At 36.0% G+C, this 26584-nt stretch overlaps 2 protein-coding genes across 2 annotated transcripts; both read left to right on the forward strand.

Annotated features, from left to right (window-relative positions):
* Positions 1-1937: 1937 nt before the first annotated feature.
* si:dkeyp-75b4.10 (ladderlectin) lies at positions 1938-3947 on the forward strand. Its single transcript, XM_048197846.1, has 6 exons — positions 1938-2059; positions 2154-2232; positions 2397-2491; positions 2839-2973; positions 3436-3547; positions 3742-3947. The coding sequence occupies exons 1-6, from the start codon at positions 2051-2053 to the stop codon at positions 3819-3821; spliced, it is 510 nt and encodes a 169-aa protein (XP_048053803.1). The 5' UTR covers positions 1938-2050; the 3' UTR covers positions 3822-3947.
* A 2860-nt stretch (positions 3948-6807) lies between these two features.
* On the forward strand, positions 6808-26468 carry trim2b (tripartite motif containing 2b). Its single transcript, XM_048197847.1, is given in 14 exon segments — positions 6808-6982; positions 13157-13313; positions 13855-13902; positions 14084-14244; positions 15403-15554; positions 17421-17601; positions 19192-19954; positions 21423-21493; positions 21495-21527; positions 21628-21795; positions 21916-22084; positions 22250-22320; positions 24305-24445; positions 25654-26468. Coding segments are annotated over 12 exon segments (2103 nt in total). The 5' UTR covers positions 6808-6982; positions 13157-13313; positions 13855-13862; the 3' UTR covers positions 25807-26468.
* Positions 26469-26584: the final 116 nt, after the last annotated feature.

Below are 26584 nucleotides of genomic sequence, written 5' to 3' on the forward strand. Positions count from 1 at the left end.
ACCCCACCGGATTTCGGTATCCGGTCTAACACTGGGTATTCCGACCCATTCTATAAATGTGTCTATGGGATGCATATGTTTTCCCTCAACATTTCTAAAAAATGAATAAGAATTGACTTACCACAGCAGCTGAAGAAAAGAAGAAGATCAAACCCTTGCTTATTGCAAAAACCAATATTTTGCTGAAAGGAGATCACGGAGGATGGTCACCACTTTGTAAGGCCCGCCCAATCGGCCCAATGGCGGTTTCCCACAGGACGGGGAAGGTCTCTTGTCCTGGACACTCAGCAATGTGCTTCATCTGAATACAGAGTCGCCCTGAGCCTTTTGCAACATTTCTTTAAATACTCAGACCAAGACAAAACATCCCCCAATGTGAGGCATGAACTTACAATCAGAATTTGCATTGACTAGGGTCACAGACCTCAGGGGTTCGCACCTTGCTGTGGAACAGGAGGTAATTTAGATGAAAGACCCTGGGAAAGGGACACACCCATGGTTGCAACCAAAGTATCCCTAAACTCTTAAAACCTTTAATACCTTTGGTTTACTTTCATGTAGACAAGACCATTGTACCAGTTGCACTGAGACATTTCAAATGATACCAAACATTGTATAGCATTCTTTGATGATTGTTCACATTAAACCAGATAGATTTTGGGTGAACTTTAGGTCATCTCTGCATGTAGAGAGAAGAAATGGGGGAAGAGGGTGAAGGAAGTGAAATGTAGATTAAGGCAAATGCTGAGGTGTGATTGACTCAGTGTGATTGCGTCTCCGGTGGGGATGCTATTTTGCAAGAGAGAGTTCAAATGTTAATTTCCTTTGTTTTCTCAAAGAGTAGCCCTTTCTTGGTCCAGGCACTCTAGCATCAGTCTTACAAGCACAATGAACAAAACTTTGCAAACATGTTTCAAACTCACTTCCCATGTGTGTCTGATAAAGATAACGACAGGAATGCAAAATCATCATGACATTTGAACTGTTAAACTTTGCAAATTGCATAACATTTCCAGTTCCCTCTTTTTCTTGCAGCTCCTGTCAGTGTACTGTACTCAGTTAAAAATTAATATATCAGTAAATCATATGTATATAACTCACTGAGACTTATTGATTTCCAGTACAAAAAAATATATATATATAATAATTTTAGTATGGGAGAAAGTGGGCAATTGTAACACAAAATTTCTTTCATCACTAACAAACTACAGTTCAGAGACTTACCCATCATTTGCAAAAGTCTTATGTATTTATACAGCTGTCTAAAAGCTTGATGCCTTTGAATTCAAACTTATATTCATGTTTTTTCTTGTCTGTTTACTGTTCTCTGTTTTGCTTACTACCATACAAAACGTTATCACAGCTGTAAGATCACGGGCAACTGTAACACTCATTTTGAAATAAAAAGTTCATAAATGAATTGAACAAAACGCATAATGAATATTATTTAATCAAAGATGAAAACATAATCAGCATAACTTTTTTCAAAAAATTACAATATACTGTAGACTGCACATAGTCATCTGTTATAAACACATTTGTTTAAAAACTTGAGTTATGAAAAAATATAAATGTTACAGTTGTCCCTGATGTGCTTTACTTTGGTATTTTCCTTTCATTCAACCAAAAATTAACTGAATCAATCACATTTTCAGCAGGTGTAGTAAAATGGAAACAGACGTCTCTGTTTCATTAGCCACTGGATGACTCTAAAATATGACATCCTATCAGATAAATTGCTATTTGTGTGCTACAGATTCAATTAATTTTTTTTTAAAAATTGCTTTTATTTCAGGTAACAGTAATAAACTGACAAGAATATTGCACTGAAATTTGCAACACAATGTAACATCATAAATGAAGATGTTCGGAATCGGGTTTTGTTTACCTAATAAGGACCGATAAATTGAAAGAAGTTTTCATTGGTGTTGAACCATAAGGCGCACACATTTGCGACAGAGCAGCTGGGTATAAATACAGCTGATTTCAAGCAATGATCTGAGTATTGCAGAACAGAGTGTTACGAACACTATTGCAGAGGTGAATTCTGATGCACTTGGTATGACATTTTGCTGTATTTCCATTCTTAGTGTTTTAAAACTTGCTCATGCATATATTCAATACCTTATTTATAATAATGTTGATTTTAATAGGGCTTTGCCAGCATGTGGATTTCTGCAACATTCATTCTTTTTGCACTGGTTCTAAATGGAGTCGTGGAATCCAGATCAGGTACAGTAAATGAACAAATTTTTTGTTGGTTTTTTGCATCTGTTCAAACTGCAGATAACGAGGAAGTTTGCAGATTCTACTTTCCTTGATGAAAGTGCTTACATTCAGGATTTTCATCATTCACTAAATACTAATCTCTCATTTTTATTCAATCTTCTTTACAGAACCTATTGGTCGAAGATGCCCCACTGGCTGGGAAAAATTTGGAACACAATGTTTTAAATTTTTCAGCGAGTCCAAGCCATGGGCTGATGCAGAGGTAAGTTTGTGTTTTCCATAATATAGATATTACATGATTAAAGTGCAAGTTACACTTTTTTACAAAGGTAGTGTTTATGGGTCCCCAAATACTGTACCATATTAACTGTGCACTTTGGTTTACAGCTAAAAATATAGACAAGATAAAAATGAAGTTTGTATTGTGTTTATTTCATGCATTTAAAAAAAAAAAAATCTACAGTGAATGTTAAGCGTTTCAATTCTCAAATAAAAATCCTGCTTGTTGGTTATTATGCCATGCACTTTTCAATGATTATGACAAACTATTTATGTCACGTACTCCCCGCCCCCCAATGCAGTGTACTTTAAAACTCTTTCTCCTTACAGAAACACTGTGTTGATCTCGGAGGAAACCTTGCATCTGTTCACAGTGACCTCACTCACACTTTTCTGAAAAACTTTGTGAAAAAACAATCCAGTCGCCCCACCCGATCCTGGATTGGTGCTCATGATGCAACTAAGGTAGCTGATTTTTTCATTTCCCTTTAAATATCAGGAAGGAACACATCATGCTCTGTTAAGTCATAATTATAGTCAAAAATATGTTCAAGTAAGTTCATCTCATAATTATGACTTAGTATGCCATAATTTCGACCATTTATGTCATGATTATGATTTACCAGGGCTTTTTTTTTCTTCTTATGTGGCTGAAATGGGCTTCCATATAAACCTGTGTCAGATTAATGTGAAACTTAAAGTATTGTTGAATTTAAATATTGTTGGCTTTTATCAAATAAATTGTTCATGCTTTCATGTAAAGGCTTGTTTGCACTGCCCCAACAAACTCCAGCAGTTCAAATGAACATCACGTTTTGTTTATTTAAACATAGCCTACCAGTCAGAGTTTCCACATAAAGATAAAAGGAAAAGAAAATATAAAGTAAATATGAATATGCTTTCAGTAACGTTAATACCATTTTTCAGCCATTTGTCTGGTTTTGGAGTGACGGATCAAAGTTTGAGTACAGTGACTGGCACAGTGGTGAGCCAAATAATGGTGCAAAAGCTGAAAGATGCGTGGAGATGGGCTATGGAGGTAATATATAGCCTACACATGTTGTTTATATATTAAACCTGTTTTATCATCTTTTTTTTTATTTTTTTTTTTTACCAAATGTGATTTCAAACCTTGCCCATTTCATTACACGTTTATGTCTATGGATTCCTGATTGCACTAAAGCATATTTTGCCATGTCATTTTCTGAATATCGTGACTTTCAATTTCCACAGATGAGAATCGCTGGAATGATGCACGCTGTGAAAACCGTCTCCCTTTCGTCTGTTACAAAAGGGCTAGGATTGACTTTTAATCCTAATTTTGATTGATAAACTAATTTCTCATGTCTGTCCATAAATTGCTGATTGTAACAGACATACTTTTCCCTTTGAATTTTAATATCCATTTGTGCAAAAATAAAATTTAAGCAACAAATGTACATCTTTCTTTTTTTCCCGACTCTTTCTTTTTATACACTGACTGAGCATCTACAAAATGAACAAAATTTGATGTTACAACATCTACCAGTAGAGGGTACTGCTAACCTGCCATTTACTTTTTGTAATGCATTTATTCATGCCAAACAATTTCCAGGAAATGATCAAGCAACAACAAAACACACATAAAAGTGCAACAAAAACCATGAGCCAGAGAAAAACATTTATATGAGGTACAACATTGAGAGTAATTTTTCAACATTTATTTTGTTTTTTATGCCTTTCACAACCCTTATGTTTTATGTTTTACTCATATTTTTATGCCTTATGCCCCCCCTCCCAATATTACAGTCTAAATTAACAATGTAGCCTACTGAATACAAGATGTGTGTTGTAATAAAGAAAAATATTGAAAGGTTTACAAATTTTTCAGAGAAAGAGCATTTTTTCCCTCAACACTTTGAATATAAACCTTCCATTTACTGAGTCCATAACCTTTCCGGCCAAAGCTTGACTGACTCCTTGATATTGACTTTAATATCTTAGGCCTCTTTAGCTAAACCAACCATTATTGTAAAGGCTGTTTTAATTGTTTAAAAGTACATCAATTAAGCAAACAATCCTGGCCAGAATTTGTCACTGGTTGTTTAACACTCCAGTGCTTATTGAGCTCAGAGTCTGCTGTGAATGATCAACCCAAAACAAGTATTCAGAAAGCTGTATAAAAAATCTAAATGTCATGCACTATTATGCGCACTATGTGTGTTTTTGTGACCTCGTAGGCTTTTGTTTTTATTCACAAGGGTGTGTGTTTGTGTGTGTGTGTGTGTCTGCATTGTGCATTGTAATGACACTGAGGCTTGTTGACTGAGAGTACCAGGCTGTCCCACTCATATTTTCCAACTTGGACAGCATTCAAAAGTTGCCTCAATGCTTCCTTTGGTTTGGTCTGGAATTACCATTGTAATTTATAGTTGAAAAATGAATTGGTTTTTAGCTCTTCCAAAACACAGATCCATCCTTTCAGTATTATCATTAATGGAAAGATGGTTGAAAGGGTGGGCATTTCAGATACCTTGGTATTACATTGGATGAGCATCTTAAATTTAATCAGCATATTTTAGGTATTTATATGTGTTGTCAACAGAGACTCACAGTTATCTGTAAACTTAAACACTTATCTGTTCAGCCTCGTCTTCTCCTTCTCATTATCGAAGCATCATTGAGTATATGTAATCCATATGTAATCATATGTAATCCTAAATGATCAGACCATCCACTCCATCAGTATTTCATTCCCCTTCCTTCTGGTATAGATTATGTGCAGAAAGGCCAACTACAGTAGGAGTTTTGTTCCTGTAACTATAAGGGCCTAAAGTAATACGTTATATCTACACCATAAAATTTTGGCAACAGATTACAAGCAATATTATTAATTAAATTCAACAAATAGAATTGAGTTAGAATCAATCAAATTGATTCCCTAAATGTCAACCATTTAAAACGAGTAAAATTGAAGTAAAATTTAAACAAAAATATCTGAATAAAAGATGTCAGAGATGAATTAAGAACTCTTTATTTTCAGATTATTATTTATAATAAACTGAAGACACCTGATGATAACAAGCAGAATCACTGAAGGGAAAAGAAACACAATAATTAACAGCGGATTAGATGTTGATTGTATTGAAAATTAATCGTTTGGTCACCACTATGGTGATCAGTTTGCATTTAGTTCAGTAGTTTGATTCTTTGCTTTTTATGTCAGTTTGTGGTTTTTGTAATGGTGTTTGTTAATTTTACACATTTTAAATGCTTGACTTTTAAGCAATTCATTTGATTAATAACTAAATTCTTATATGTTGAATTTAATTCATAATATTGCTCGTAATCTGTTGCCACAATTTTATTGAGTAGATAGAGCGTATTACTTTTTACAATGAGGAATCAGCCTTTATTTCATGTCCTGATTGGATTATTTCATTGTCCTGATTGCTTTGAATTGTATTGTGATATGTTTATATGTACTATGCTGTTGTGTTTGTGTTACTTACACACCCATTGTGAAGATGAATTTCTTCTTGGAGGACAAATAAACATTATCTAGTTAAAATCTACCAGCCTGAAGCAACGACTGAAACATTGTGTGTATGTTTAGCCTATAAATTATACAGTGACAAACTATTAGTTAACTATTAAAATAGTTTATTATTACAGTCACCTGAATATTAAATTTCAATTCAACAGGTTATGTCGAAAAGGTATGGAACTCCCACTTGTTGCTATTTGAGGAAAGTAGGCCTACCTGACTTGTCAGAAGAGGGAGACGTTATTGTATACAATTTACTTGATCCCTAAAGATAGCAACCTTATCGTCTTATTGATATTTTGTTTGACTCTTTGTTGTACATTTCTCCATAAACCTCTGGTGTTCTTCGGTTATTTTGGACTGAAAGAAATTACATAGGCCTACACTTACATCAACATATCGTCCACAATGATGTAGTATATCCAAAAGCATTAATTATGTCTGACTAAATGGTGTATAATTTAGGCTATAGGTGAATATTGTCTGTTTTCTACAAAATATTAAAGAAGAAATATTATTGACACAAAATAGTAGACCATCGAGGATCACAAGTATGATCCCTAAGCTAAGTAATAGGAATACCCATGGGAATACCAGAAGGTTAATCGTGTACTTTTGGTGTGAGAGGAGGCAGACACAGAAAAAAAATCAAGGTTGAGGGAGAGCACAGAGATTATTTGCTTCAGTCGGTGAGTCTGTGCGTCCTGTCCTGTGATTGGCTACTGAGCGGCAGCCCGCGTCTGGCTCCTCCCCTACGGCATGCTGGTGTGAGTTGCTTATGTCGCTGTAGTGCAGAGAGAGAGAGGGGGAGAGAACAGAAACGAAAAGAGACTGTGCAAAACAGCCCCCTCACCCCTCCTCTACGGGAAATGGGTCTCAGGGTGATGAGTAAGGCAAGAAGCTCATGTGTCGTTGGTGCATCTGAAGCTACACAGCTATGGAGGAAAGGTAAGACCCGAAATACAGACAGAAACATAAAGAACAGTACAGATAGGGAGGCTGGTTGTTTTGCAGTGAGGGAAAGATGCAGCAGCATCTGCGATACACCAACGCACTATGTTTCCATGGGAAGCAAGAACGGGGGTGGGGTGGAAGCAGAGGAGGAGGAGGAGAGGAGATGGATGCTCACATATGCACTGTGATGGAAGATATTACTGTTGCGTTCGCAGGCTTGTCTCTTTAGATCAAGTGTTTGTGATGCATAAGCCCTTCACTGTTCTTTTGAAGACTGCATATGCCTCATGCAATCATACAATATCAGGTATTTTTTTTTAGAATGAAAGTGAATGTGTTGCATCTTTATGACAGGCCTCATGTATAGCAAAACTGCTACTTCTTTAGCTCTGCATCTAATCTAATATTCTGTTGATTTCATTTGTCACAGGCTTTCAAATATGCTTAAATGTTTTTGCTGGGAGCTTCTGGTGTACTGATTTAGCATGATGTCAATATATGCTGTGCTCCTTGGCTTGAATTTAATCAGTTTACCATAAAAACAGAAAATGGGACATTTGTCATTTGCTCTGAAATTTGCTTCACAGTATATCCATATTAGACCATAGTATTTTGTAGTTGCACACTTAAATTATATATATAAAATATACAGTAGAAGTATACTATAAAATATATAAAATACTTATAACCAATATAAAATGCTTATTTAATATATAAAAATATACTTATATACTGTGAAATATATCATACTCACCCAAATTAATTGGGCTCATGATTTGTAAAGCAGAAGAAATTATGCTTCTGTCTCTTAGAAATGTGAAATAACAACATGTGGTTTTGAAATAGGAGGGGCACTTTCAATGATTAGGGAGCACCAGTACCTTTTTCTGAAGCAATAGAGGCACAAATCTCATGTTTTTATAGAGAGAACCTTTAGATTTTTTTTAGATAAACTAGGCCTATTTCCTAAAATGGACTTTCTCGACTGTATCCGTATAGTGTAGTGTCTGTGTGTGTATGTGTATACACACACACACACACACACACACACACACACACACATATATATATATGTATATATGTGTGTTAATTTAATGTTTAATGTTAATGCTGAAACTCAGCTCAGGTCAGGGTTTTAAACTGTGTGATGGAAGCTTCATGTCAGCTACCGCTCTGCGGCCAGGCTTTTGACTGCATCACATCTCTATAATCCCTTTTTCCAACAGTATAAGGACCGTAGTTATACTGGGTTCTCTAAGACCATGTTCAGACTACCATCAAAAATCCAATTTTATTACATATCAAGATTTTATCCATCCATATAGTTTTTTTTGAAAGTCTGGACAGCAAAAAACCCCACATGAAATCTGTTTTAAACCACATTTGGAGCTGGAGGTCAAACCACAGTTGTCCTTTGCTTCACTTTTAATGCGACAAACAACAATAATTGCTGAATTCGGAACTGCATACTACTCTTACTATTTTCCCCACATCTTTCTATGCCAAAAATAGTTAGAGTAATATGTTAGTGTGCAGTTCCGAATTCAGCAAATGTCAAAAACCGATGATGGAAATGCCGGAAGTATTCATACAGTGTTCAAACGGTATGTCCAAATATTCCGTCATTTTCCTGTGCAGAGGAGTTCTGCACCGCAACTTGACAGGGTGCTTATTTGGAGAGTGAGATGATGCACCTCCATTTTTCCTGCATCCGTTTTGATGGCCTTGTCACATACGTGGGTACGCCTATGTCGTTTACCAAAGCAGCCCGTGCAGATTGGTTGGTTATGTCTGGAGTCTGGACACACAAATCTTATTTGATCACTTGCAATTAATAGCGTGGATAGTCTGCCTGAAAAGATATGATTTGCTTGCAGTCTGAACATAGCCTAAGTTTTGCCTTAAAATTCACAATTTCCATGAACAAAATCCAGGTCAGAGATTTTGTCCATTTTGTCCAGTGCGTTCTGTGGCAGCCTCAGTGGTGTTTAGCAGAACCAGGACACAAAACATGGAGCAGAGAACTCACTCTTCATCATTTGGGCACCTTTAGCATGAACCTCGTGTCTGTCAGAAGGCATCTGGCATTCCTTATGCAGGCATGTTTTTTGAATATGCCCACACAATAACTGATGGCCTTCCTACATTGTTCTTCAAGCCTTCCTGCAGTAAACCTGCTTCCTACTGCCTTTACCACAGTAGTTCATATAAACTATCCTCCTTTCTTGAGGATGTTTAATCTGAGTTAATCACCCCACCAGCAAATCATACAAAAGTATAGTGATGGACCTCAATATGTAATTTGGGTACCTTAACCATCTTCTGATTAAAGCAAACTGGGAGTTAAGTGGGAGTTTCTTATTTATACTTCCAGGCGTTTTCCCAATCCTAGACCATTTGTTTTCACTTTTAATTGTTTTCAGACCAGGTTGCGGACAGAATCTTCCGATCACAAGATCACATTTTCTGTTTCATATTGACTTGAAAGAGAGATTAGAGATGTTTATTTTCAAATTTATTTTCATCCAGGTCAACATGGTTTATTTCACATATGGTCATTTGCCTTTAAACCTACATTTGTAGGTTAATTACTGAATGAAAAAGAGGCTGATAATGACAGAATAAATACTGGTTACAAAAAATGTATACCACAGATATGTTTATTTCAGTTGATGGATGCTTCACCAAATGCAACTGAGAAAGTATCATGTTATTGTGATATCTTTTTTGATCAGGATTTCTCTAACTGGGGTTAGAGTTATGAAAAAAAGTTGATGAAAAGCTAATAATAAATTAAATTTAAAAAATGTACGATTGAAATAGATCATTTTTAAATAAAAACAATACTCATAAACTCACTTCAAAAACTCATACTAAAAAAGATTAAATATTTTATTTGTTTATCTGATCGTTAACCAACATCAGAGAACCGTGAAAGTGAATGTGTTGTTAAATTATTGAAATAATATTTGTGGGAATTTAAAGTAAATATTTTAGGGGTTTAATTAACAAAAAAAGTTTAAGAAGCTAAGCAACCAGGCTAATCGGCTAGCAGTATGTTAAGGTAGCAAGTTATTCAGTTAGCACTATGATAAGATAACAGATTAATCGGCTAACAGTATGTTAAAGGGTTAGTTCACCCAAAAATGAAAATAATGTCATTAATTACTCACCCTCAAGTCGTTCCACACCCGTAAGACCTTCGTTAATCTTCGGAACACAAATTAAGATATTTTTGATTAAATCCGATGGCTCAGCGAGGCCTGCATAGACAGCAATGGTACTTTCTCTCTCAAGATCCGTAAAGGTACTAAAAACATATTTAAATCAGTTCATGTGAGTACAGTGGTTCTACCTTAATATTATAAAGCGATGAGAATATTTTTTGTGCGCCAAACCCCCCCCCCAAAAAACGACTTTTTAACAGTATCTAGTGATGGCCAATTTCATAACACTGCTTCTTGAAGCTTCAGAGCTTTACGAATCAAATCAGTGGATCGGAGTGCCAAAGTCACGTGATTTCAGCAGTTTGGCAGTTTGATACACGATCCGAATCACTGATTCGACTCAAAAGATTCATAACGCTCTGAAGCAGTTTTTTTTTGGCGCACAAATAATATTCTCGTCGCTTTATAATACATGGACTGATTTAAATATGTTTTTAGTACCTTTATGGATCTTAAGAGAGGAAGTACCATTGCTGTCTATGCAGGCCTCACTGAGCCATCGGATTTCATCAAAAATATCTTAATTTGTGTTCCGAAGATGAATGAAGGTCTTACAGGTGTGGAATGACATGAGGGAGAGTAATAAATGGCATTATTTTCATTTTTGGGTGAACTAACCCTTTAAGGTAGTAAGTTAATCAGTGAGCAGCATGATAAGATAACAGATTAATCAAATAGCAGTATGTTAAGGTAACAGGTTAAATGATAAGTTTTAAAGCTTGTCAGCTAACCAGTTTGCTTGCAAGTGTCTTTTAGGATGCTGAGTTTGACTATCAACATTTTCTGAAAGTTTAGCACCTCCATTCACTGACCAATATATTTCAGACCCTATTTTACACCATATTTGTGGGAAGTGCCAGCAAGTTTTTTTCTTTTTTTATAGCTTTGTAACATGTAATGTTGGCTGTGTAAGCTCATGATTATGACAAGTTAGTGCTTGTGCCATCATGAGAATGACATGTATTTTTTTTTTTTTTTTTTTTTTTGGTCTGCGGGCTAACAGGAAAACTGTCGGGTGCTTTTGGATCTTCTGTCCAGAATGCATGAGCGATTTTACCCTGAGGAGATTCTGCTTCAGTAACTCTAAATAGTCCTTCACAAAATCGCTTGCTTGTCTTTGCCAGGATCCTTATGGTTCCTTGTCCTTTGTCATTATGATCTCTGAGATGGAAAGAGGGGCTCTGGTTCTAACACTGAGAGCTTTTTGTGATAGAAATAGCATTGTCTGAAGAGTAATGACATATGGACAGCTCAGTTAGTATTCCATTTCCTTGTATTACATCATCTTTTTTTTAATCCGATTAAATTCCCCTGTGACCTCATTCCCATTCAGTTTTAATTCCCCAAATAACTTTTTTTAGAAGTATTCACAAAAGTAGTTTGTGCATACAAAAAGTTTGAATCAATTTCTAGTGATTGTGTGAGGTACTATCACAACATACTGCTTCCTTTGAGTATGAGTGCTTGTATTTACTGATTCAAAGCTCAGGAAACACAAAGCATGATTGTGACCCCGTTCCAGTTACCTTTTCAATGAAATCTAAAAGCATTGTGGTCTGACGGCACCAGCTGTAATATAAAGCTTTTACAAAGATTTTTACATTTTTAGTCATTTAATCATGCTCTGCCTAAATTCCCATTAGTCTAAGCGAGTGTCTAGGATAAATCAGTAACAAAGATCATAGTGAACATAGTGTTTGTTTGTTCTTGCATTCTGCCCTGTCTGGGTCAGAATATTGCAGCCTTCTGTAAATTATTGATTAATATTGATTGAGTTAATGTGGTGAAGAGTAGTATTTCAGTGCATTTAAATATATCCAGCTCATTCTAGTTGGTTAATTTTTCAAAGCAGTTGGATTTAATGTTTTTTGCTCATATTTTATTGTGGATTGTGATAGTAAACACTACTGTTCAAAAGTTTGGGATCTGTAAGATTTGTAATATTTAAAAAAAAAAAATCACTTATGTTCACTAATCCTGCATTTATTTAATCAAAAATAATAATATTGTGAAATATTATTACAATTTAAAATAAATATTCTCTATTTTAATATCTTTTAAAATGTAATTTATTCTTGTGATAACAATGTAACAATGTTGAATTTTCAGCATCATTCCTCCAGTCTTCAGTGTCACATGATCCTTCAGAAATCATTCTAATATGATGATTTGGTGCTCAAGAAGCATTTCTTATTATAATCAATGTTCTGTTTAACTTTTTTTTTTAACGGAAAACCGTTACCATTCTAAGAACCATTTGGCCCGACTGTGTAAAAATGGCTAATTTTGTAAATTTCAATTGTATTTGAAAAGTCTTTGAAAAGAATTCAAAAGAACAGCATTTATTTGAAATGGAAATCTTTTGTAACTTTATAAATGTCTTTACTGTCACTTTTGTATAGATAGTCTAGTGGCAAAATGGACACACAATTTCACTTGAATTTTTATTGGCCCATTGTCTGCATCTTGTTCCAGTACACCACCAACTCACATTGCTTCTTCACAGAATTCAGATGATATAAACCAGTACCATAACATCCCTTCATGACATCAAAAGAGCCCTGCTAAAATGTGCTTAAAAATTCTTCAGCTATGAGACTGTGCTCATTAACGTGCTTTCAGCACATAAATTGCAGAATGAGAAAATTGCAGAATGAATTGCCATCTTAGGTTACCATAGTAACCTGAAGGTCTCTGTGAATTTGTGTGTAACCCAGTTATTTTAACTCTCTTTCCTGTTCCTTATAAGTTAATTTTTCATGGTATCATATCATTGCAATGCCATGTTCGGACATGTACCATGGTAATATCAAGATCTGGCCTGCTTTCTATACTCTACAGGGTTTTGTTGTATGCATTGCCTTCTCCATACAGTTTTGTGTTATGTTGCAGTGTTTGCTGTATGTGTGTGTTTTCATCTCTAATCTCTCTTTCCCTGTAGGGCCCAGTATCAAATGAGGGGAGACTGTGATTGGCCCCTGCAACCTGTGGTGTATTTGTGTCTCCAGTGGATCAAATACACTTTCTTACCTTAATAATCTTCAGTCGTATATAAGAACACACACGCATGCACAACGCCTCAGTCTCATATCTCTAAGGTGAGAAACACTTTCTTATTGGAAGTCTTAACTCTAAATCAGACCAGATTTATATGTTAAATGCTTATGTTCTCAGTACTTAAAGTCGGCATGAATATGCTATCATCTTTTCTTCATAGTTATGACGTATATTAAATGACTTCTTGTCACTTTTATTAGTTTTTTTTTTTTAAATATTGCTGTTTAAGTTTAATTTATTTTTATTTCAGTTTTAGTTTTAGTTAGTTTTATTGTTTACACTTAATAATTTTAGTGCTTGCAACTATTTATATTTTATTTTATTTCAGCTTTATTTCACTTAACAGAAATGTTTTAATAATTTTTTATAATAACCCTGGTCTATCAGGAATTGATTTCCTTTCATGGTGTCTGTTCTTAATAATTAGCAACATTTTCCTTTGCCGTTGCAAATATTAATATTTCATGTTTTCTGTCTATATTGGTATATAGCCACTATAGGACAGATATTGGCATGATTTTTAGAAATGCAATTTAGTCTTAGACATTCAGTTTTACTGTTTCTCCACCTTTCTTGGCATAGGCTTCACTATGGAAGCCTGTTTCCATCCCAGACTAAAAAATAGAAAAGGTAATTGTGAAATATTGCTTAAAATAAGAAATAAAATCACAGTTGTGAGATATAGTCACAATTACAAAAATTAAAGTTTAAATTGTTTGAGATTTGAGTGGTCAAACTACTTTCTCCACAAACAATGTGCCATCATAACTCTTACTTCAGGATGTTCGAAAACGTTTTCCTCCCGTTTCAGGTTTGTGCTTTCTGCATTCTTGTATTGTGGGTGCAGTTACACCTTCCAACCGCATGGAGGCGCAGCAGGCTTCTCCTGATAGCAGCAGTGAGGAATGTACTGTACTAGAGGCTCTGCCTGGCAAGGGAACAGCACTAATTTGCTCTCAACACAAAGGAAAAGTGAGACATCTTTCAATACACACATACACATAAACAGACACACACACCACAAAATGACTGCACAGATGGGTGTAACGTCTCACAGGCAGTGTATTTCCCACGAGCATAAGCTTTCTGTCCCAAATAAACAAGTGTACCCTGATCTCAGCTGGTTACTCTATAAATATCATAAGTTGAAAGATGCAGCAAAGTGTCCTCATAGGGAAGGGAACATTTAGGATGACTCTTCCTATGTTAGTTACTTCTCACTATTTGCATAATACATTTTTTTTTGTTTGAGAATGTAAATTTATTCTTTTATATTAGGACATGTAGCACCTGAAATTGATTCTAAATATTCTCGGAAAAGATAATGAGCTTCTGTTCAAGCGTCACATGACAAAACTATTCTGAAGGAAGGATCAATGGAAAGGCCATCACAGTAAAAAGTAGATTGATTTTGGTATCATTGACTGCCACTGCCACTAAAACATCAGTAAACCGTTGCAATAGCAAGGCAGCGACTGACGCTTTTGTATTACATTCCAAAGATCGGCCATTATCAGCCCCACAGTGGAAAATGAAACTATAACTGTACCAACTGGGCTGGTTTGGCACGGAATGGAACGGTTACACAATGAGAACCATTCGGCTCGATGGTGGAAAAGCAGCTTTAGAACATTTTTAAGGTGGTTTTAAATTTCTGCATTAATACAAAGTTCTGTCATGAAACTCTAGATGGTGCAGACTGACAAGTCCTTAACTCAATTTGCTTACAATCACATCATTCTCTATAGAGCACAGCTGATTGGTTCCTGCTGTATCAGTAGCCAATGAGCTTGTTGCTCAACTTTCAAATACTTGGTCAGCATTTTGCTGTAGCAGTTGCAGTGCGCTTTCAGAAACCCTCCACCTTCCCTAGCTCCACCTGCATAGATCTGCTATGGGTAATTCATGTATGCTGTTTTGCACAGCAAATAAATTTTTTTGTATATGCTCACAGCAGCATGTCATGTATTTATTGACAGTAGCAAGTCCTGTACTTGTTCTGCAGCAGCAACAACCACGTAGCAGATCTGTTCCACCAAGACCAAACATATCAGCATTGTCAACATTGTCCATTACCATGCCAAACACTCTGAGAATTGTCATGACAGAACTTTTATGTGCTGTTTTCAGGTGTCTGCGCTGTACTGTTTGGCATGTGAGAATGCAGTATGTGAGGACTGTATGAATGGAGAACATGTTGAACACCCCACTGATTCACTGGAAAATATTGTGGACCAACAACTAGCGGCACTGCAGGACAGAGTGGATTCAGCCAAGAACAGGTGAGCCCATGATGCCAATCCTTACAAATAATACAAACCAAAAAAGTTTGTATTTTCAAACAAACTTTCAAAAAAAATTGGGACACTGTACAAATTGTGAATAAAAACAGAATGCAATGATGTGAAAGTTTCAAATTTCAATATTTTATTCAGAATACAACATAGATGACATGTCAAATGTTTAAACTGAGAAAATTTATCATTTTAAGGGGAAAAAAAAGTTGATTTTAAATTTCATGGCATCAACACATCTCAAAAAAGTTGGGACAAGGCCATGTTTTACCACTGTGTGGCATCCCCTCTTCTTTTTATAACAGTCTGCAAACGTCTGGGGACTGAGGAGACAAGTTACTCAAGTTTAGGAATAGGAATGTTGTCCCATTCTTGTCTAATACAGGCTTCTAGTTGCTCAACTGTCTTAGGTCTTCTTTGTCGCATCTTCCTCTTTATGATGCGCCAAATGTTTTCTATGGGTGAAAGATCTGGACTGCAGGCTGGCCATTTCAGTACCTGGATCCTTCTTCTACGCAGCCATGATGTTGTAATTGATGCAGTATGTGGTCTGGCATTGTCATGTTGGAAAATGCAAGGTCTTCCCTGAAAGATACGACATCTGGATGGGAGCATATGTTGTTCTAGAACTTAGATATACCTTTCAGCATTGATGGTGCCTTTCCAGATGTGTAAGCTGCCCATGCCACACGCACTCATGCAACCCCATACCATCAGAGATGCAGGCTTCAACTTGGGTTGTCCTTGTCCTCTTTAGTCCGGATTACATGGCGTCCCAGTTTTCCAAAAAGAACTTCAAATTTTGATTCGTCTGACCACAGAACAGTTTTTCACTTTGCCACAGTCCTTTTTAAATGAGCCTTGGCCCAGAGAAAACGCCTGCGCTTCTGGATCATGTTTAGATATGGCTTCTTTTTTGACCTATAGAGATTTAGCCGGCAGCGGCGAATGGCACGGTGGATTGTGTTCACCGACAATGTTTTCTGGAAGTATTCCTGAGCCCATGTTGTGATTTCCATTACAGTAGCATTCCTGTATGTTAGGGCTGGGTGATATATCGCATGCGATTGTCACACGCATTTCGTCAGTAAAGCCGGTTCCCTGATTACCGCTAAATTGCCATCACCTGCTTTGGGGGAATTGGTGATCCTCTGCACATCTTGACTTCTGAGAGACACTGCCACTCTGAGAGCCTCTTTTTATACCCAGTCATGTTGCCAATTGACTTAATAAGTTGCAAATTGGTCCTCCAGCTGTTCCTTATATGTACATTTAACTTTTCCGGCCTCTTATTGCTACCTGTCCCAACTTTTTTGGAATGTGTAGCTCTCATGAAATCCAAAATGAGCCAATATTTGGCATGACATTTCAAAATGTCTCACTTTCAACATTTGGTATGTTATCTATTTTATATTGTGAATAAAATATAAGTTTATGAGATTTGTAAATTATTGTATTCCTTTTTTATTCACAATTTGTACAGTGTCCCAACTTTTTTGGAAATGGGTTTATACTTAAAAATATAGATAATAAGAAGAGCCGTGCAAAATATAACCCTGGTGTATTTTTTGTTTTTATATATATATATATATATATATATATATATATATATATATATATATATATATATATATATATATATATATATATATTATTTATAATGCTTTCACATGCCAATAAGATTAATTTAGCTACACATTTTACGATATGGCATAAGGAAAAAAATCCCATCACCTAAATGCTTGATTCATTAAGTGATTGCTTAGTGATTTACTATTGATGTCTTCAGTTATGGTTGATGGATGAATAGATAGATGAATGGATGGTTAATGGACCTATTTAACTAACTTACAGGCTTCCTCAGATAAGAGAAGCAGTTCAGAGTTTGAGAGACATTCTGCAGCAGTTGAACACTCAGCGGAGCTCCATTGAGGAAGACATCCACTCGTCCTTCAGCGAGCTGCACAAAACTCTCGACACGCGCAAGAGCGTCCTGCTCATGGAGCTGGAAGTCACTTATGGACTGAAGCAGAAGGTTTGTTTGCAGCACACAGGAGGCACACAGCTGATTTCAATAGAGTTTGATGTTTGCTTGTTGCTATAGATACCAGCATGATACTCTAATAAGCATTAAAATACATGCTTTGCACAAATATTGGGTAAATTAGTCAATTTGTTACTAGATTAAATATGCACAGAATATATTTATTTACATATATTTGCTATACACTACCAATCTAAAGTTTTTTTTTTAATGTTTTTGAAGTCTCTTATCCTCACCAAGGCTACATTTATTTGTTTAAAGGGGTCCTTAATTATGATTTCACTTTTTTAAATTTAGTTAGTGTATAATGTTGCTGTTAGAGCATAAACAACATCTGCAAAGTTACAATGCTCAAAGTTTGCTTTTTAAGGAATCCAACAAAGAGCTGATAGAGACTACAATAAGCTTCTTTCTGGGTTGGTGACATCAAAACCCACAAAATTTACATAAACTCTGCCTCCAAGAACACACAAGAAAGGGGATGAGGCCATGTTGGGCTGCTTTAGAGAAGAGGAAGAGTTGTTGTAGTAGAGTGTTGTTGCCCTGCCGTCATTTTACGCCGGAATGCATCACAAACGAGTGTCGCTGGATTTGCACAAAAGATTAACATGACGGCACATGCTAGTCGATGAGTTGAATCAACTCCACAGCAACTACATAAATTTATCCACTAACCATTCAGAAACATCCAGTTGCATTCTATAAGTTGTAACTTCTTCCTGAGTCTCTCCATCATTGTCTGACTCCGGTTTGAACAATGTAACTGAACACCTGAACACTGTTACTGACAATCGTCATTTTGGCTGCATGAGATTCTCCAGCTTTGTTGTTGTTGAGTAACCAAAGCGCGGGCTGTTAAAGCTCCGCCCTCTTCTGGAAATGGGGCCGGGAGCAGCAGCTCATTTGCATTTAAAGGGACATACAAAACGGAGTGTTTTTGCTCACACACAAATTGGGGCAAATTTCTGTGAGGCATTTCTGTGAGGCATTTTGTGCTGAAACTTTGCAGACACATTCTGGGGACACCAGAGACTTATATTACATCTTGTAAAAGGGGCATATAGTTCCCCTTTAAAAATACAGTAAAACAGTAATATTGCGAAAAATTATTACAAATTAAAATAACTTTAATATATTACTTTAATATATTTTAAAATGTAATTTTTTCGTTTGATGGCAAAGCTGAATTTTCAGCATCATTACTCCAGTCTTCAGTGTCACATGATCCTTCAGAAATCATTCTAATATGCTGATTTGCTGCTCAGGACACATTTCTTATTATTAGCAATGTTGAAACAGTTGTGCTGCTTAATATTTTTAGATCTTTTATAACATTATACAGGTCTTTACTGTCACTTCTAATAAATTAAATGCATCCTTGCTGAATAAAAGTATCAATTTCTTTAAAAAAAAAATCTTACTAACCCCAAACTTTTTATATTTATTAAATTAACATTTATTAAAGTATATCAGTAAGTTAATTTGATACAAATAAATAAAATATAGATAAGAAATATGTATGTTAATTATGCCGCCTAACTTTTGAAGCATCTCTTCCATTTTATTTTGTGTATCCTAAAGGTTTTGCAGGCTCAGTTGGACACTCTTCTGAAGGAGGAAGCTGCCATCAACCATAACTGCAGCCTGACCGGCGAGGCCCTGGACGGGGGAAACAAGGCTGTTGTTTTGCAGACCCATAAAGACGTAGGAGAGAGACTGAGTGACCTGGCCAGCCAGGGCCTTCCTCTTCAGCCTGAGGAGAACGACCAGCTGGATCTCATGATGGAGATCGAAGGGCTTCGCAAGTCCATCCACAACTTGGGCACTATCGTCACCACCAATGCCGTGGCCAGTCAGACCGAGGCGTCTGGGGAGGGTCTGGAACAGTGTGTTGTGGGCCAGCCGGCATCTGTCATCATAACCACAAGGGACAAGGCTGGAGGACTGTGCAAGACGGGTAACGCCATCATCTCAGCAGAAGTCTGCACACCGGATGGAAGTGTTGCAGACGGCGAAATCGTGGACCATAAAAATGGAACGTATGAATTCCAATATACGGTGAAGAAAGAGGGCAATTTTAGTCTAGCACTGAGACTTTATGATCAGCATATTAAAGGAAGCCCCTTCCAGTTAAAGGTCACATGCTCTCCGGATGATTCTCCACCCACCACCACTGCAGCCAATGCTGCATCCACGGGGTCCAGCGATGGTGGGGCGCGGAAACGGAGCGCCAAGTCCCCAGGGAGCAGAAGCCGGCAGAAGGGCGTCAGACGGGGAGGAAGCTTGTTTAGCACCCCAAAAAAGAAAGTGAACCCGATCGAGGACGACCTCATTTTTAGAATAGGTATTTGCAGTAAAACACCCTTTCACACCAAGAATAGTAGAGTCCACACCAAAACTATAATGATAACAGCACAGAGAAACGATCCAGTTGATAAATGATAAAAACATATTGTCAGCCAATAAGAATCCACCTGACTTTAAAGAGCTGGAGCATTTAAAGCGACAGACGACATAAACTGCAGCTTGTGCTTAGAATAAACAGAACTATTTCGTCCACTGGCATGGATGCAAACATAGTTATCATTATAGTTATCATTCTTGGTGTCATCGGGCCTTAATAGATGTGGTTTAATAAATCCTAAACTTCTAACTTCTTTTACCCCATTGAAAACACCAACAGCTAGTTTTACTGGCACTTGTAGACTAATACCAGTCCAGTGTCATTTCAGTATCATTGATATATTTATATATATATATCTCAATATTAGATTTTATATTTATATTTTCTATATATTCTGTTCTAATTCATTTTTATTTATTTTAGAAATTTTGACTTGACAAGCTGAACAATAAGTTTATTGTAATATTTTATTTCAGTTAACTTCTGTCTTCAAGTAACAAAAATGGTTTTTTTTTTTTTTTTTTAGTTAACAATAATAATCTTTTGAAAGAAGTCTCACCAAAGCTGCATTTACTTGATTAAATATACAGTAAAAAAACAAACAAAAAAACAAAACAGTAATATTATGCAATAGTATTACAATTTAAAATAATTGTCTTCTATTTTAATATATTTTAAAATGTAATTTATTCCTGTGATTTAAAGCTGGATTTTCAGCATCATTACTCCAGTCTTCAGTGTCACATGATCCTTCAGAAATCATTCTAATATGTTGATTTGCTGCTAAAGAAATATGTCTTATTGTTATTAATACTGAAAACAGTTGAGCTGCTTAATATTTTTGTGTAAACCATGATATATTTTTTTTAGGATTATTTGATGCATAGAAAGTTCAAAATAACATTATTTAAAATACAATTTAAAATAGAAATCTTTTTTAACATTACAAATGTCTTTACTGCCACTTTTGATCAATTCAATGCATCTTTGCTGAATAAAAGTATTAATTTATTTAGTAAAAAAATCTTACTGCCCCAAAACTTTTGACCATAAACTAGCTTAGACAAGCATGGAAATTCATGCTAACATGCATATTATTTACCTGATCTAACCATTATAAATAACCCTGAATAAATGCAGAAGAATATTTTTAGGTGACGTTTAGGTTACATGACCTAAAATTAAAAAAATAAATAAATAAATAAAAAATCCCTGGCATAACCACCTAGCAACACTCTTGCAACCATCAAACCACACACATTTTGTTCAAGAAAATGTTCAAGTAAAAGTTTTTAAAGTTTTTAATCTTAAACATTTTAATCTTTACAGTATTAATCTTCTCAAAGTACATCGGCTGTTGTGTTATCTTAAGCTCAAGTCTTTTACATAACATTTGTTGGTTTCATAGGAACAAAAGGGAGGAATAAAGGAGAGTTCACTAACCTCCAAGGAGTAGCAGCTTGTTCAACTGGAAAAATTCTTAATCGCTGACAGTAACAATCAGTGTGTGCAGGTAAGAAAGCTCTGTCGTCATAATTTTCAAACATGGAAACTCCAGGTACTGTACAGTAAATATTTATACAGATAACTGAACTGAATTCTCTATTGATCAGATATTTTCAAATACGGGAGAGTTTCAAAGCCGGTTCGGGGTACGTGGCCGTTCACCGGGGCAACTGCAGCGGCCCACTGGAGTAGCTGTGCATCCAAATGGGGACATCATTATCGCTGACTATGACAATAAGTGGGTTAGCATCTTCTCTAGTGAGGGCAAATACAAGGTCAGTTATATTTAGTTAGTACGGACAAGCAAATTTAGAATTTGCTGTGCAAATGCCTGCTTCTTGTCTTTGAAATTACACTCAAGTTTTAATGATGATGTTGTTCTGATTTTTCTGAAGGCCAAGCTGGGCTCAGGAAGGCTGATGGGACCAAAGGGAGTGTCTGTGGACCAGAATGGTCATGTTATCGTTGTGGACAACAAGGCTTGTACGGTTTTTATCTTCCAGCCCAGCGGGAAACTCGTCACTAAGTTTGGCAGCCGGGGAAACGGCGACAGACAGTTTGCAGGTAGGTACATATCTACAGCAGTGAAGACAAACATCTGATGAAGGGTTGCAGACTTCATTGTAACGTGCAGATTTAAATTTTATATTTGATTGAATTATTCAATGTCATCATGTAATCATTCAGTGGTTCTGTATGAATTTAACCTAGCCCTTTATTTCCATGTAGGACCACACTTTGCAGCAGTCAACAACAACAATGAAATAATCATCACAGACTTTCATAACCACTCTGTTAAGGTAAACTCAGCATACTGTTTTCTAACATTGTTGACCCTCTAACTATCATAGCTTGGACATTCTATAGAAAAAATTATTTTATCTCAGAATTAATAATAATAATAGTAGCATTAAAACTAATATAAATAAAAAATATAAATCATAAATATATACATGTGTGTATTTATATATACATAGTAAATATAAACAGTACACAAACATATATTATGTAAACACAAACTTTAATTTTGGATTCGATTAATTGCAATTAATCGTTTGACAGCACTAAATGCACATATAATAATAAGAAGAATTTTCCTTATAATAATGATAAAAATTATTATATTCATTTAGAAAGTATATTTTAATAAAACAACAAAATATGAAATATATATTGCACAATATATTGTATTAAATAGTAATATTTATTCATTTAAATACATTTAAATACATATTTGTTATTAAAAAATACCCACAATTACTATATCATCATAACATTGCATTAAAGGTGCCATGTGTAAAATTTGTAAGGATCTTTGACAGAAATGCAATATAATATACATAACTATATTTTCAGTGGTGCATAAAGACCTTACATAATGAACGGTTATGTTTTTATTACCTTAGAATGAGCCATTTCTATCTCATACACCACGGGTCCCCCCTCCATGTCAAGTCGCCATGATGCGCCGGCATGTTTCTACAGCAGCCCTAAATGGACAAACACTCTACAGAGCGCGTTTAGTCACTATGTTGTTCTTCTTCTAAATCATTTTGTGTTTTTAGAGGCAGCTTGCATCATCACTATGTTGAATACGCACAAAGTAGTAGTAGTAGTAGTAGTAGTAGTAGTCCGGTTTGTTAGAAGCAGAGGCCGTTCCTTTGTTAGAAGTAAGAAGAAATCTCATTGCTTCACACAAGCTACTCTCTGCTCTCTCAGACGACGACATGTCGGCCAGACGGCCACCGTAGCTTCTCCGAAAGGGAGGGGTGCGAGGGGTGTGCGCCGTTAGTTGCAGTTCACAACCTCGCCACTAGATGCCGCTAAAACTTTACACACTGCACCTTTAAATAAGATTGTTTTACAGATTTATTGCAACACTTCTGATTGACACTAGAGGGTGATACAGTTGATTGGAAATTAAACATTGCTTAAAGGATTAGTCCACTTTTAAATACACTTTTCCTGATAAATTTACTCACCCCCATGTCATCCAAGATGTTCATGTCTTTCTTTTCGTCAGTCGAAAAGAAATGAAGGTTTTTGAGGAAAACATTCCAGGATTTTTCTCCTTACAGTGGATTTCAATGGCTACCAACAGATTGAAGGTCAAAATTACAGTTTCAGTGCAGCTTCAAGGGCTTTAAACGATACCAGATGAGTAATAAGGGTCTTATCTAGCGAATCGATCGGTAATTTTCGAAAAAAAATACAACTGTTTATGCTTTATAAACAAAATATCGCCTTGAACGTACTTTCCGCTTCCGCATTCTTCATAACGCTGAATGTTCTACGCCTTCCCTATTCTACTTACGGAACGAACGCGGCACCAGTTTCGTTTTTTTTCCGTAACTTGAATAGGGAAGGCATAGGACATTCAGCGTAAGCGTTATGAAGAATCCTGGAATGTTTTCCTCAAAAACCTTCATTTCTTTTCGACTGACTGACTTTAAAAGTGGACTAATCCTTTAAAGAAAAAGGCTAGATTTATTTTCTTTCTGCCAGTAATCTGGTTACAAAAAACATGAGGAATAAAATCTCAGAATAGAAGATTGTTGCATGATTGAATTGCCTGTATTTTATGTTAATACTCGTTCTTAATTGCTACTCTGTGTGATACAACCATTCTCCAGTCACTAACCATAAGCTATCACAAATATTTCCATGATGTTACATGAACAAAAGACTGTACTTGTTGTCTTTTGTTCCTAATGTATATTCTGTACTGCATATAATGTTCTTATGTCGTGTTATTTTATAATATTACTTTATACTCTCTTATAGGTGTTTAATGCAGATGGTGAATTCTTGCTCAAATTTGGCTCAAACGGTGAAGGCAATGGCCAGTTCAATGCTCCCACGGGCGTTGCTGTAGATGTCAATGGGAACATTATTGTGGCAGACTGGGGAAACAGTCGGATACAGGTAATGAATTGTTGTGAAGCCGTTTATTAACTTTGAGAGACACAATATTAAAATTAACACTCACCAGTGGTGATTTTTACTCTCATTTGGCGCTTGGCGAGTGTTAATTTTAGGTATAAAACTCTGTCACTCTCCAGTTGGCCGGTAACATTTTTAGGAATTCTAACAATGCATGAACACGATCAAACATGAATGACACTCGGCACAGCACTGCATCACCACGAAAGTTTAATCCTTGACAATTTAAATATTAAAGCGTAAGAAGGTGTGAAATGGAGCTCATTTTGTTACACGTTCTGTGCGTGCACACATCTGAAGCGCGACCAGAAAGCCCCGTCTCAGATATCAAGCAAATACTACACTAAGCTCTTTCATGTCTTCTTGCACATGAGCGGACAAATTCACACAAAATTCTGTAAAAAAAATAGCGAGTATCTTAATGAACATAGTCGGTTATGTGCAGTGAAAGTAAACAGTTGAGAAACTAAATGCATGTGCAAAGTATCAGTATATTAGATCCATGCATTCACTCTTAAAGTGACAGCAGCCTAATATTCCTGCTGCTGTCTGTGTTTTTAATGTTAATCAAAAAACAAACGGCAAAGAAAAAATCACTTACTGCTCTTGACTGTTATTTTGTAACTTAAATAAGGATTAAATGGTAACACTTTACAATAAGGTTCATTAGTTAACAATAGTTAATTACATATTAGTTTATAACAGCATTTATTAATCTTTGTTAATGTTAATTTTTACTAATACATTATTAAAATCAAGAGTTGTATGTTAACATTAGTTAATGCACTGTGAACTAACATGAACAATGAACTGATGTATTTTTATTTGTGTTTAGGCCCTGAAGTAACACTCCTACCGCCCTGTCTAGACTATATAGCCAGAAACATTTAGCTAGTACTTCACAAGCTAATGTACGCCAAGTCAGTCTCCAATAGCTTACCTTTGCAGAAGGAACTTTGTGTCTGAAAAGAATCTGAATAATTGTCTTAAAGGAACATTTCACCCCAAAGTGAAATCATACTGGCCCCAAACATTTGAATGGTAGTATATAGTTGTCTCTTTAAAATGTTCACCTATAAAACATTTTTCAGCACTGTTCAGACACTAAAATGACAATACAAAACAGATAAATAAATGCTTACAACACAGAACATTTAAAAATTTCATTCAGAAATCATTCTCATTCTCAGGTGTTTGACGGAAGTGGATCGTTCCTGTCCTACATCAACACCGCCGCCGACCCTCTCTACGGGCCGCAGGGCCTCGCTTTGACCTCGGATGGCCATGTTGTGGTGGCTGATTCTGGGAACCACTGCTTCAAAGTGTACCGCTACCTGCAATGACTTCAGAGGGACTGGAAAAAGAATCAAAGTCAAACTGTATGTGTCCAAATCTTGCACTTAATGTGATGAAATGGTATTCTCCCTCCTTGGTTTTCACATCTTTTAGTGTTTGTTATTACTGTCGGATTACCCTCACAGAAGACTAAAGCTTGTTAGCACTATTTATGGGATGCCTTGGAATGCCTTTGCCAAACCTCCACACACTACACTGTGGAAATACTGAGACATCAGAATGCATTGGTGAGTGTACTACCTAAGCTGAAAACTCTGCTCTTATGTGCTGCATGTGGGAACCGTGCATGCGCCGCCACCGTTTGGACACATCCGAGTCCCATCTGACTTCTAGGATGCTATTAGAACACTATCTCAACACTTTTATGAACCTTTTGATGAGGAGATACTCATAACTCATGCAGCCAAGAGAGCAGACAGCGATATCTCACTGACTCCAAGCTTTAGCATTCCCTCTTTGACCATTTGGCTCCATTGTTTATGCATCTTACAGTTGACTAATACATTACCAGTTGGGAATAATTACAAAGTCTCTTATGCTCACAAAGGCTGCATTTATTTGCTCAAAAATACTGTAAAAACTGTAATATTTTGGAATATTATTACAATTTAAAATAACTGTTTTATTATTTGAATATGTTGTAAAATGTAATTTATTCCTGTGATGCAAAGCTGAATTTTCAACATCATTCCTCCAGTCTTCAGAAATCTAATATGCTGATTTTGAACATAAGAAACATTTCTTATTATAATTGGTGTTAATTGC

Source organism: Megalobrama amblycephala, linkage group LG7 (assembly GCF_018812025.1).
Source record: "Megalobrama amblycephala isolate DHTTF-2021 linkage group LG7, ASM1881202v1, whole genome shotgun sequence".
Taxonomy (NCBI): domain Eukaryota; kingdom Metazoa; phylum Chordata; class Actinopteri; order Cypriniformes; family Xenocyprididae; genus Megalobrama; species Megalobrama amblycephala.